Raw genomic sequence first — 12,711 nt, 5'->3', positions numbered from 1 at the left:
TTTTTGAGTTAACTAAATCTTTACACAGTAGATCAAAGCTTTGAACTACATTCTTCCCCAAATTGGTACCTTCAGAAGTGTTAGGAGATACAGTTTGGGTCTGGCTAGTCTTAAGGAAAAGAAGAAATAGGGGAGACATGATAGCAGTGTTCCAGTATCTGCGGAGCTGCCACAAGGCCGAGGGGGCCAGGTTGTTCACCAAAGTGCCAGTTGGAAGGACGAGAAACAATCGTTGGAAACTGACCAAAGAGAGAAGCAACCTAGAACTAAGGAGAAATTTCCTGACAGTGAGGACAGTCTACCAGTGGAACAGCTTACTCCCAGATATCGTGGGTGGTTTAGCGGCAGGAAGGACGAGGGAGACGCGTCTTCGTTTAACTAGTTTATTTAGTTAGCCCGGACAACAGAACAAGGAGAAACATGCCTTATATAGGCAGCTGCCAAACGGGGCAGCAAATCAGCTGGGTGTATTTTTCCCGCCAGTATAGGGGGCCAATCGGTCAGCTGTGGGTGCAGAATCTCTCTAGTGACAGCTCAACACGTTTAGTCGGGGAGGGAATTCCGTCAGCTGGTTTTGGCGGGCGCCGGGCGTTTTGACAGCTCGCCGACGTTACAGCGCATGCGCCAATTCTGACAGCTCGCGGCAGCCGCTAGGGCTAGCCGCGGTTTTGACAGTTCGGGTCGCAACGCGCATGCGCGGCGTTTGACAGCTGTCAAACGGCCGCGTGTACTTAGTAGGCCGCAGGAGCGACTGCGCGTGCGTTGCCCTGTTTGACAGCTGTCAGTGCGGCCGCGTAAAAACGGCCTATGACAGCTGTCATTATGTTTGGAGTATATTGCAGTGGGTGCTCCATCACTGGAGATTTTTAAGAAGAGACTGGACCTCCACCTGTCTGAGATGATATAGGTTCTCCTGCTTGAGCAGGGGGCTGGACTAGAAGACCTCCAAGGCACCTTCCAGCTCTGTTCTATTCTATTCATTCTGAAAGGCACAAATTTGGAGATGGTATTTTAACCTATTGTGAGGTACCTGGGGCATGGCTGCAATATTGGGGCATGACTGCAGTTGGCAATAATGCTTTTATTTTCTGTTTTCCTACCACTAGCAGGGGGGGGGAATCTTTATTTCTTTTACACAAGGACTCTTGCCTATTTTCAATTATTTTGAAAGAGTATCCCTCACGCATCCAACAACATATTCATAATGGAAGAATAAAATAGTATGATATCCCCTTAAATACCATTATAATTGTAAAGGCGTTTTACCTTAGAGTGGAATCACTACTGATACTGATGTAAATTTCTTAGCACTTTTAAATTTTAAATTGGAATATTGGGAGATAAGTTTATTTTTACACTTCCTTGTGCCTCTCTTTCCTCTTCCACCCCTTTCCCCCCCCCTTGAACTGAACTCAAAACTTGGATCAACTTTTAACTGGTGTTGGAACTGGTTGGCGAACTTCCGGCCCATTCGAAATCCGTCAAGTATGCTGGTGGCCTCTTCTGTCGCGTGGATCTGCGAGGTGCAGGCTCTTCTAAGGTTGCGGGGGCTTCCACGGGGGGGATGGCCGGTGGGTCTGTATGACAAGGGATATCTTCCGGGTAGATAGTGCTGGGGGGTTCGGAATTTTCTGTCGCCGCTTCTGGCGTGGTGGTGTTGGGGCGTGACCGGGGGCGAAGCTGGTCTGCATGTCTCCTAAGTGTGAGTCCCCCGCCCACGTTAATGGTGTATGACAGGGGGCCGGTTTGATCGAGAACCACCCCCTGGGTCCATTTATCCCTTCCCCCATAACTTCGGGCCCAGACATTCTGCCCCTGAGTGAATGTTTTGTGTGGCAGATTGTTGGTTTTTTCGGCTGCTGGCCTGTCTGGGTGCAGTCTGTCAAGTCGAGTAACCAGCCGGCGACCCCATCTTAGTTCTGCCGGGGATTTCCCGGTGGTGGACACGGGGGTGGTGTGGTGTGCGAGGAGGAAGCGGGCGAGTCGACGGTGCCAGTTTCCGACAATCATTCTGCGCAGAGAGTCCTTGGTGGTCTTCACCATGACCTCTGCGAGGCCATTACTGGACGGGTGGAACGGGGCCGATGTTGCGTGTCTAATACAGTTCCTCCTCGTGAAGATCTGGAAGTCACGGGAGGTAAATTGAGGTCCGTTGTCAGTAATTATGACATCTGGAAGACCATGGGTTGCAAAGACTCCCCTTAAAGCTTGAATGGTGGCCTCTGAAGTGGTGCTTGAAACCGGGAGAACCTCCAGCCATTTAGAGTAACTATCTACAATGATTAAAAAGGTTTGTCCCTGGAATGGTCCTGCATAATCGAGGTGGATGCGGGACCAAGGATTGGAAGTGATTTCCCATTTGTGAACTGGGGCGTGTGGAGGGGCGGGTCTGGTTTGCTGGCAGAGATAGCAGCCGGCTACATGCTGCTCGATGTCCTTGTCTAAGGATGGCCACCAGACATAACTGCGTGCCAGGGCCTTCATTCTTGAAATGCCAGGGTGACCTTCATGTAGTGTTTGGAGAACCCTGGCCCTGTGGCATGAAGGGACTATTACTCTGCATCCCCAGAGGATGCAGCCTAAGTGTGTGGAAAGCTCGTGTCGTTTTGCAAAATATGGTTGGATGGGGGGGCAGGGGCAGGATGATTGCCATCCTGACGTGACCCATGAGAGTACCCTGCTGAGGGTGGGATCCCTGCTTGTGGCGTGTGCGATGTCTTTTGCTGTTACTGGGCATTCTGCGAGTTCTTGTATGGCCAGGACTTGGCCGGCTGGGGCTGGGTCTGGGTCTATTTGAGGTAATGGGAGCCTGCTGAGGCCGTCAGCATGGGACATTTCCTTTCCAGGCTTGTAGATTAGTTGATAAGAGTAAGCAGATAGGAATGTGGTCCAGTGAAGCATTCGCGGGGATAGAATTTGCGGGGTTTGGTGGTCCCATGTGAATATGCCCAGGAGAGGTTTGTGATCTGTATAGATTGTAAAAGGTCTGCCATAGAGGTAATCATGGAATTTCTTAATTCCAGCTACTATAGCCAGGGCTTCCTTATCTATTTGCGCATAGTTGCGCTCGGTTTTGGAAAGTGTCCTAGAGTAGTATGCGATTGGGGCTTGCGTGCCATCGTTAAGGGAGTGGCTGAGGACTGCCCCGATGCCATAAGGTGAAGCATCGCAGGCGATGCATAGTGGTTTGGTTTCGTTGTAATGCGATATAGTTGTATCGCTAGAGAGTAATTGTTTTAGCTGTTTGAAACTGTCGTTATGAAGTGGGGTCCACTGCCAGGGGGCTCCTTTGTCCAGGAGTCTATGGAGTGGTTCCGCTATTGTGGCTTTTCCGGGCAAAAATGAGTGGTAAAAGTTTAGGAGCCCAAGGAATGCCTGGAGCTCCGTTTTATTTTTTTGGGGGGGGTGCGGCTTGTATTGCTTGTATTTTTGCATTGGTGGGGTGAATGCCTTTGCTGTCTATTCTGTACCCCAGGAAGTCTGCGGAGGGTACTCCAATTGAGCACTTCTCACGTTTTAATTTTAATCCAGCTGCACGGAACCTTGTGAGGACTTCGTGCAGCCTGGTTGCTAGTGAGTGGGTGGAGTCGCCCGCGATGAGAACGTCATCAAAGTACGGGCAGACTCCAGGGATGCCTTTGAGAGTTCGTTCCATGACTTCCTGGAATATTCCAGGTGCCACGGAGATGCCAAATTGGAGGCGGTTCACTTTGAACGCCCCTCTGTGTGTCACTATGGTTTGGGCTTCTGCGGTTTCCCTGGTTACAGGGAGTTGTAGGAAAGCATGTGCTAAGTCTAATTTGGCAAAAATGGAGCCGGACCCTATTTCTGAAAGAACATCTCTAACTGATGGGACTGGGTATGCATGGGGATTGAGTGCGCGGTTGAGGGTCGCTTTATAGTCCGCGCAGATTCTCACTTCCCCGTTGGGTTTGACAGGTGTCACGATGGGGGTTTCCCAAGTTCCGCTGTCAGTGGGTTCTAGGACTCCTAATTGGAGCAAGCGGTCTAATTCCCTGTCTATTTTTGGTTTTAGGGCGAAGGGAACTTTCCTGGCTTTAATTCTAATTGGTCCGACCTCCGGTTTGAACTTGAGGTCGATGGGGGGGCCGTTGTATTTGCCCAGTGAGCCGTCAAACACATCCGCAAATTTTTTGCAGATATTTTCTAAAGAGTTGGTGTGGATGCGGTTTGTCCCTTCGAGGCGAATGCCTAATGCCTCAAACCAATCTAACCCGATTAAGCTAGTTCTTGGTTGTTTTGTTATTTGGGCTGTTAAGTGGCCTGAGAATTTTTTAAATTCGACCTTCAGAACGGCCTGTCCCTTTAAATCTATCTGTGCCCCTTGAAAATCTGCCAGCATGACCCTGGAGGGTTGAATGGGGATGCGGTGACTCGTTCTGTTGGCTATTCTCTGGAGAGTGTCCCCTGACAGGATGGAAACGGAGGATCCTGAGTCAACCTCCATTTCACAGGGGATTCCCTGAATTTTGACCCACGCTCTTACTTTGGCTCTGGGGATGTTGTTAGCGGGAGATTTTGTTAGGGAGCATACGGACCCTACAACCCCCGTGGAAGGGCGGGGAGGGGCAGTCCTACCTGTGGGGATCTCATCAAGGTCGTGGAGGGTCTCCCGGTTTAGGCTGCGACAAGCTGATCGGATGTGGCCGGTCTTGCCACAGCCGTGGCACTTTGCATTCCTAAACCTGCAGGTAGCTCTGGCATGGCTTCCGCCGCAGCTTGCACACTTCGCCCTGGCATTGGTCGGCGTTTTCTTCGCGTTGGGGGCTGTCTGTCGGTCTTGGTTGCGGTTCCTCTCCTGGCCGGCGACCATCCGGTTGAAGCGGGAGAGGATTGCATCGACCCCGGAGTTAGGCTCCGAGGGTCCTTGGTCAAGCTCCCGGGCTTGATGGACGGTGGTGCCCGAGTTTTCTCCGAACGCCTCTGTCTCGTCGCGATGGCTGTCCTCGTATGCCATTATTTCTAGAGTGAGCTCTGCGAGGTCCATTGTGGGCCTTGCCACAAGCTTCCTCTGCAGACGCACGTTTTGGAGACCGGCGATGACCTGATCGCGAATTCGGTCCTCCAGGTCGGGGAAATGGCACTTGCGGGCGGCGTGTCTGACGGCCGCGATGAAAGCGGTGGAGGTTTCACCTGGTTGCTGCTTCCGTCGGGCGAAGTAGAGCCGCCAATACAGCTCCGACCGCCTTGGCATGAAATGTTTGCTGAGGCGGTCAGTGAGCTCGGCATACGGTATAGTGGCGACTGGGTCCGGGCTGCAGAGGCCGACAGCGATGTCATAAACTGCCGGCCCGCTGAGGCACAGGAGCGCGGCGGCCTTGTGGCGGTCCTCCGTGATTTTGTTTACGAGGAGGTACCCCTCAACCTGGCCCCAATGCGACTCCCATCCTTCGGGGTGCCGGACGTCGAACTCCCTCACATGTCCTAGATTTGCCATGCTGGGTCCGCGGTACTTAGGGCGCCCGGATGGTTAGCTTGTCCGGTCGGTGACTTAGGTAGTGACTTCAGCGTTTGACCGGACAGCGACTTCCAGGGCTGTGACTTCAGCTAGTACCGGGATCCCACCTTCGTCGCCAGGTGGTTTAGCGGCAGGAAGGACGAGGGAGACGCGTCTTCGTTTAACTAGTTTATTTAGTTAGCCCGGACAACAGAACAAGGAGAAACATGCCTTATATAGGCAGCTGCCAAACGGGGCAGCAAATCAGCTGGGTGTATTTTTCCCGCCAGTATAGGGGGCCAATCGGTCAGCTGTGGGTGCAGAATCTCCCTAGTGACAGCTCAACACGTTTAGTCGGGGAGGGAATTCCGTCAGCTGGTTTTGGCGGGCGCCGGGCGTTTTGACAGCTCGCCGACGTTACAGCGCATGCGCCAATTCTGACAGCTCGCGGCAGCCGCTGGGGCTAGCCGCGGTTTTGACAGTTCGGGTTGCAACGCGCATGCGCGGTGTTTGACAGCTGTCAAACGGCCGCGTGTACTTAGTAGGCCACAGGAGCGACTGCGCGTGCGTTGCCCTGTTTGACAGCTGTCAGTGCGGCCGCATAAAAACGGCCTATGACAGCTGTCATTATGTTTGGAGTATATTGCAGTGGGTGCTCCATCACTGGAGATTTTTAAGAAGAGACTGGACCTCCACCTGTCTGAGATGATATAGGTTCTCCTGCTTGAGCAGGGGGCTGGACTAGAAGACCTCCAAGGCACCTTCCAGCTCTGTTCTATTCTATTCATTCTGAAAGGCACAAATTTGGAGATGGTATTTTAACCTATTGTGAGGTACCTGGGGCATGGCTGCAATATTGGGGCATGACTGCAGTTGGCAATAATGCTTTTATTTTCTGTTTTCCTACCACTAGCGGGGGGGGGGAATCTTTATTTCTTTTACACAAGGACTCTTGCCTATTTTCAATTATTTTGAAAGAGTATCCCTCACGCATCCAACAACATATTCATAATGGAAGAATAAAATAGTATGATATCCCCTTAAATACCATTATAATTGTAAAGGCGTTTTACCTTAGAGTGGAATCATTACTGATACTGATGTAAATTTCTTAGCACTTTTAAATTTTAAATTGGAATATTGGGAGATAAGTTTATTTTTACACTTCCTTGTGCCTCTGTTTCCTCTTCCACACTTGCTAGAACGCCTAAATTTATCTTGTCATTGACAGAGAATAGTTTCTTTTCAAGCTTACTTTTGATTTTTCACAGATCTGTGGTTGGAAAGCAAATGAGAGTTTTCTTTTATTTATGATCACATTTGCTCTCAGCCATTAGACTTAATTGGTTCTAATGGACTTAGTTACAGGTTTTTGTTTGTGTTTTACCTTATTACTTTGAACTTAATTCAGTGCACCTGCCTGTATGACAGTTCTTTTTCCACATGGCCTGAAGATACATATTTGGGATTCCATAGTGATTTAATGTTTATTTATTTCAAACATTTATACAGCTGTCCATCTTTCAGCCAACTCTGGGCAGCTCACAATCAAAGTTACATACTGCTGCTTTGATGAAGTGGCTTACAAAAATATTTTACCCAGATAAGGTGATAGCTTATGTCTTACGATAAGTCCCACTTTCCTTCAATGAGTAAAATTTCAACTCTTTATTAAGGAAGAGAGATAATGCATGATTCAGTGGTGGTTAATATTAAGTCCCTATTTCCTTGAGTCCTAGTCAAACCTTTGTACATTCTGTATAATAATGTTGCACACATGTACAAAAGATTAGGCTTTGATCGTGCTGCTACAACCACCATTTTGCCTTTTTTGACCCTCCTCACCCACTCCCACCTTTGATAATGCTGGGATACAAGTGCATTTGAAGTAGTGTTTTCCATATCATGACTGACTAGTTTCCCATACAGTACATCATCCTTCTCTTTCTCTCCTTTTCATGTTAACATGGCAATGACTAGATGGGACCGTATATCCCAAAACGACATAGTACAAGGCACGCTGGCAAGACTGAAGAAGTAGCTCTTGAAAATATTAAAGCAGTTACATTCTCCATAGGGATCAGTGCAGCTGATTTGAAGGCTTCCCTCGTTTGTCTTTACTTGCACAGTTCCACCACTTCACTTTGGTGCTCATTCCAATGAAAATCGGGGCTTTGTCTGCACATGTATGCAGAGACTTATAGCAAAGGCAGCTGCTCCAGCACTTCACGTAAGGGTATTTGATGAAGCATCTCTTGGCAATCAATGCTTTGCCCAGCCCTAGGAACAAATGAATAGGAAGTAGCTTCTTACGCGAAGCTGCTTCCTCTTTTGAAAATACGAACAGGCCTCCGCCTTATTGAAGTACGTCTATAGGACTGGCTCAGAAATGGCTCGAAACCATTTCACCGAGCAGTTTGTCTACGGACATTTTTTCCTGTAAGAGCCAAAGTATTCTGCAAGTTGCAGTCACAATACAGCAAAGGGCAACCCACTTGGAAAGGTTAGATGACACTTTTGCATTTATTTTTGGATTAATTTCTTAGGTGAAAAAAAAAACAACAACCACACCCAACCATCCTAAAGTGAATTGCCTCTGCCAGTTTTCTAGAAAGCAGCAACTCGGTGCCTTTTGCTTGGTCAGTATTCCTAATCTGTGGTGCCTTTGCCCCGCCAGGGTTTTCTAACCTTTCTTTGGGAGACCAGATGAGCTTACTGCAGAGCGCCTGGATGGAAATCCTCATCCTGGGTATTGTGTATCGCTCCTTACCTTATGAGGATAAACTGGTCTATGCTGAAGATTACATCATGGATGAGGAACATTCACGTTTGACGGGGCTCCTGGAGCTCCATTTGGCCATCCTGCAGCTGGTGCGGAGGTACAAAAAGCTGAAGGTGGAGAAGGAAGAGTTCGTCACTCTGAAGGCCCTGGCTCTCGCCAACTCAGGTAAAGTCGTGGACGAAAGGATCCGCAACCGGGAAGGTGGGGGAGATTATTATTATTTTTTTATAAGAATAAAAAAAAATGGTACCTGTGCTTTGAAAGGAGGAATAAGCCCATGGTTACAATTTGGGAAGAAATTGCCCACCGTCTGGATTCAGGCTAATAGCTCCCCATCTCCTGACATCTATTTTAAAAAAAAATAGTTATTGATTTTGTAATCAATGGTTCGTCAGAGCTATATTGATAACAGTTCAGCATTGGCTTGCTGGAAACAAATCCCATAATATTGGCTCATTTTTATAATCACTTGTCAAAGTTCGGTCCTTTGTGCACCTCAGAAAACCAAGGTGGGAAGCCTGATGAGTTTAGAACTGCAGCTGTGAGCCTGCAGCTGTTATATATGTTTTCTTGACATGGGGCTCTTCCACCAACCTATCAACTTGCAGTGCTTTTGAATCGTTTAAAGGCACCTGCAAATGATCTGGGCAGGCTGATAATTTTTGGATCTTTTGGCTCGAAGGACACTAAAAGCATAACATGTGTACATATTTATGACACTAAAGTTACGGAGACCTACCAACCAATCAGCTATTTTACTTTTTGCCCCAAAGCTGAACACAGTGAGCTATCAACCAAATACTTTCTTGTTTATTAGCCAGTAAACAAGTGCCATATCTCTATAACCTGTTCCTCAGATCCATACAAATCCCTCTATTCTACTCTATTCAGAAGTGAAAGAGACCACGTTATTATCTTCTCCCATATTTCTATAGTCGCTATGTTGGTAAAATTCCATTGCCTTCCAAAAGACTAATTCAGACAAAACAATCCAAAAAATCTGCATTTTGGACTGTTTTGTCTGCTCATACCAATGTCCCACTAGAAAAAATTCCCAGAGTTGTGGGCAGCGGTAGAGGAGAAAGCCAATAAAAACCTTTCATAAAATCACAGAATTGGAGGAGGCTATATACCGTTGACCCCTACCCACTAGTCAGTTCAGGAATCCAAATTAAAGCATCCCATGTGAATGGCTCCTTAGCCTCCATTTGAGCACATATCCTAAAGGGAAGCCCACCCTCTCTCAGTGTAATTAGTTCTATTGTTAAACTGCTTTTATTGTTAGGAAGAGGATTTTTTTTCTAAAATTCAGTTAAAATCTGCCTTCCTGTAACTTAAACTCACTATTTCAGTCTAGCACTCTGGAATGAAAGAAGACACGTCAGGGGCTTCTTCTATATGATATCGTTTCAGGTATTCTAAAAGTGCTATCAAATCGCCCCTCAGTTGTCTTTTCTGGAGGCTTAAACACAGCCAGCTCTTTGCACGAGTTGTGTTGTGATTCAGGGTCAGCCTGTGGGTTCGGCAGTTGGGTCAGACGATTCAGAGGAGGAGGAGGGGAGTGTTGGAGAGGTTGCTGAGGGTGTTGGAGAGCTTGCTGATGAGAGCCCTCAGCCAGGCCCCTCCCACCTGGTTACGATGCAGACCCAGCTGTGTGAGCCTGACAGCGTGGATGAAGATGACCCACAGCTGGCCCTGTTCAAGGACGCCCGACGCAGGAGGCAGTCAATCAGGAGTAAACAGAGGAAGGCAATGGGGCACCTCGGAAGGAGGCAGAGAGAAGCCACGCCCTGAACTGTTTAAAAGGGGAATGCGTGGGAGGGCTGGTTTGCTGAAGGCAACCGTTTGAATAGCTCCTGTTTCATGGTTCGTGTTTGCTCTCTTTGCTCTGTTTGCTCTGTTTTATGTTAATAAATTTGGCAGGCTTAGTTCCAGCCTCTTCCCTTCTTGTAAAGGGGTTGTCCCTGCCTTTTCTGCAGGGCCAGTAGCAGGCTGGTACAGAACAAGTTACAGGAGAAGCGCAGTTCAAAACTGGATTGACAAAAGCAGAATAAAATGAAAAATTAAGTTCCAATGATTTGGAATTTGTTTTGCAATTGATGCAACTAGAAATTACATTCTGAGCTTGCAATCAACTATTTTTCCCAGATCTTTTTCATAAGTACCAAGCCACGTATTCCCCATTTCATTCATTCCTATATATTTATTTTTTGTTTTCCTGAGTGAAACAAAAAAATTATTCTATTATTTTCAGCTCATTTTTCTCACTTATCAAAATTGTTTTGAAATTATTTGTCTTAAGAGTGTTAGCATCCCATCCAAATTTGTGTCATCTGCAAATTTGATAAGCATCACCCCACACCTCTGTCTAGGTCATATGGAAAAATAGAAGACAATGTTTGAACTGTAAAGTACAGTAAATATAGCTTTTTATTTTTAATGTAAAATAAATGTTTTGACTGATTTTGAGTTTTCCTGAGTTCGTAATCATATAAATTTAATTTATTATTAGTGTTTTTGTTGCTTTTGTTCCTAATTGCCTTTTTTTTGCTACATGTTACCATATTTGCAGCAAGAGCTTTGAAAATAATTCAGTGAGGATTCTTCCAATCCATGTATTTGGTATACTGTACAAATTAGAAAGCAGAAATATAGACAAACAAACTGATATCTGATTAGCAAAAAGCAAGGAAGCCCACCCAATTTTTCAAGGCTTCTTAAATTAGTTTTCAGTATTTCCAAGTTGATCTAGAAGGAGAAATCCCTTGAGAATGTAGAATGTTAGTATAGCTCGTTAATTAGGTCAGGCTCATGATATAAAGCTCCTAGGGCTGAATTTGTTGTTCCTTTTGTATATTTCAGGCATATCAAAAATCATACTGTAATAACTTTGCTACATAGTTTAATGCAAAAATAGATTGGCTTAGTGGTATGTCTGTTTCTTCCTAAACACCTTTTGCATAGATTCCCAGATAGGATACATCTTCAGAAGCGGTTTCTCTTGGATTTTCAGGTAGCTTTTTTCTACCATGAAGCACTGTGTTCTAAGATTAAATATACTCCCTGCCCATTTATATAGACTAATTCCCTCACTAATTTTGCTTTTTCTCTATAGATTCAATGCACATAGAGGATATGGAGGCAGTGCAGAAACTACAAGATCTTCTCCATGAAGCCCTTCAGGACTACGAGCTGAGTCAACGTCATGAGGAACCACGACGCGCAGGAAAGCTGTTGCTCACCCTGCCTCTCCTGCGGCAAACAGCTGCCAAAGCTGTGCAGCACTTCTATAGCATCAAACTGCAAGGCAAAGTCCCCATGCACAAACTCTTCCTAGAGATGCTTGAGGCCAAGGTCTGACATGCCCAGCCCCACCTGGAGAGCCCAGGAAACAAACTGGAACGAGAAGCAGCCGTGGAGGAAACCAAAAATGGCAGCTGGCTTTTATTTTCAATCATTTACTGTGGAGGAATTATTTAACATTCATCCGGCAGCCTGCCATCTGAAGATTATCATGTACAGAGATGGAAACTCTTTTAATCAATTTTTTTTTAAAATTTGTGGGAAATTCGCAACTAAGCTCTTGCACTTGCAGAGGGAACCAAGATTTGGAGTCCTTGAGCAGTGATGCTCTTTGCACTACCTAGGGCAGCTGATTCCTAGCTTTTTCCACCTTCTAGTGTGGAGATCTGAAGCAGGAAATGGTGGGGTAAAATAAACCCCACAGCATTTATAGCATGGTGGTATGAGAGGATTTTTTTAAAAAAAATGTGGGCATCAGTGTGGACCTGGCACCTGATACGATGTTTCAAGGCAGAGGCCCATGTGCCAGTAGCTTCTTTTCAAAGAAGCACCTTCAGTCCAAATTCAAGTTATTTGTAATGTGTACATAGAGGCCTATTTCCTATTGGGAAGAGCAGGTGTGAGTGTGTAAGATATTCTGTGATCTTAAGCATCTGGCTTTTCCTATTCTTGTGCAATCAGAGCATTCTCAGTGGTAGTTGCTACGCAAGCTGGAGATACAGTACGTTCTGGGGAGAGGAAGGTCTTATTGTTTCAGAGAATGCAGAGAGAACAAACCCAGGCCCTGTCTTATTCCAAAGCTTTTTCCAGCACAATTCCTTTCTTCTCCTATATGTGACATTATTTTTAAAACCTTTGGCTTCCTTCTTTCTTCTACACCTGGCATGAATCTCAGGACTCAGATTGCTCACAACAATCAAGACAAAACGAAGAAGTATCCTGAACTAGGGCTTTTGTTCAGCTCTTTCAGCAAATCCTGATATTAGATAGATCCTTTCATGGATTAGGAAAAAAATTATATCTCAATATCTTAATATGGACTCATGTTCCATATTAAGGGAATTATATCAGATTCCTTAAGGGAGATATTTAATACTTATTCTCTCAGTACCTTCTTTTATTCTTTAGCTGTTTGCTTGAATCCAACTTAAACAGCTGAGTGTAGGGA

The 12,711-nt window shown here is 46.2% G+C and overlaps 1 protein-coding gene across 4 annotated transcripts in view; it reads left to right on the top strand.

Annotated features, from left to right (window-relative positions):
- Positions 1-11,600, top strand: part of ESRRB (estrogen related receptor beta) — a gene marked incomplete at both ends in the record, with an annotated part of 107,588 nt that extends 95,988 nt beyond the window's left edge. For all 4 annotated transcript variants that reach the window (XM_083375532.1, XM_083375531.1, XM_083375533.1 and 1 more), the window contains 2 exons: positions 8,136-8,405; positions 11,356-11,600. In XM_083375532.1, the coding sequence (XP_083231658.1) occupies positions 8,136-8,405; positions 11,356-11,600 (515 nt within the window). The remainder of the gene's footprint in view (positions 1-8,135; positions 8,406-11,355) is intronic.
- Positions 11,601-12,711: the final 1,111 nt, after the last annotated feature.

This window comes from Vipera ursinii, assembly GCF_947247035.1.
Source record: "Vipera ursinii genome assembly, chromosome: 1".
Lineage (NCBI taxonomy): Eukaryota > Metazoa > Chordata > Lepidosauria > Squamata > Viperidae > Vipera > Vipera ursinii.
The sequence above is the reverse complement of the archived record's forward strand: the minus strand, read 5'-3'. Positions and strand labels throughout refer to the sequence as shown.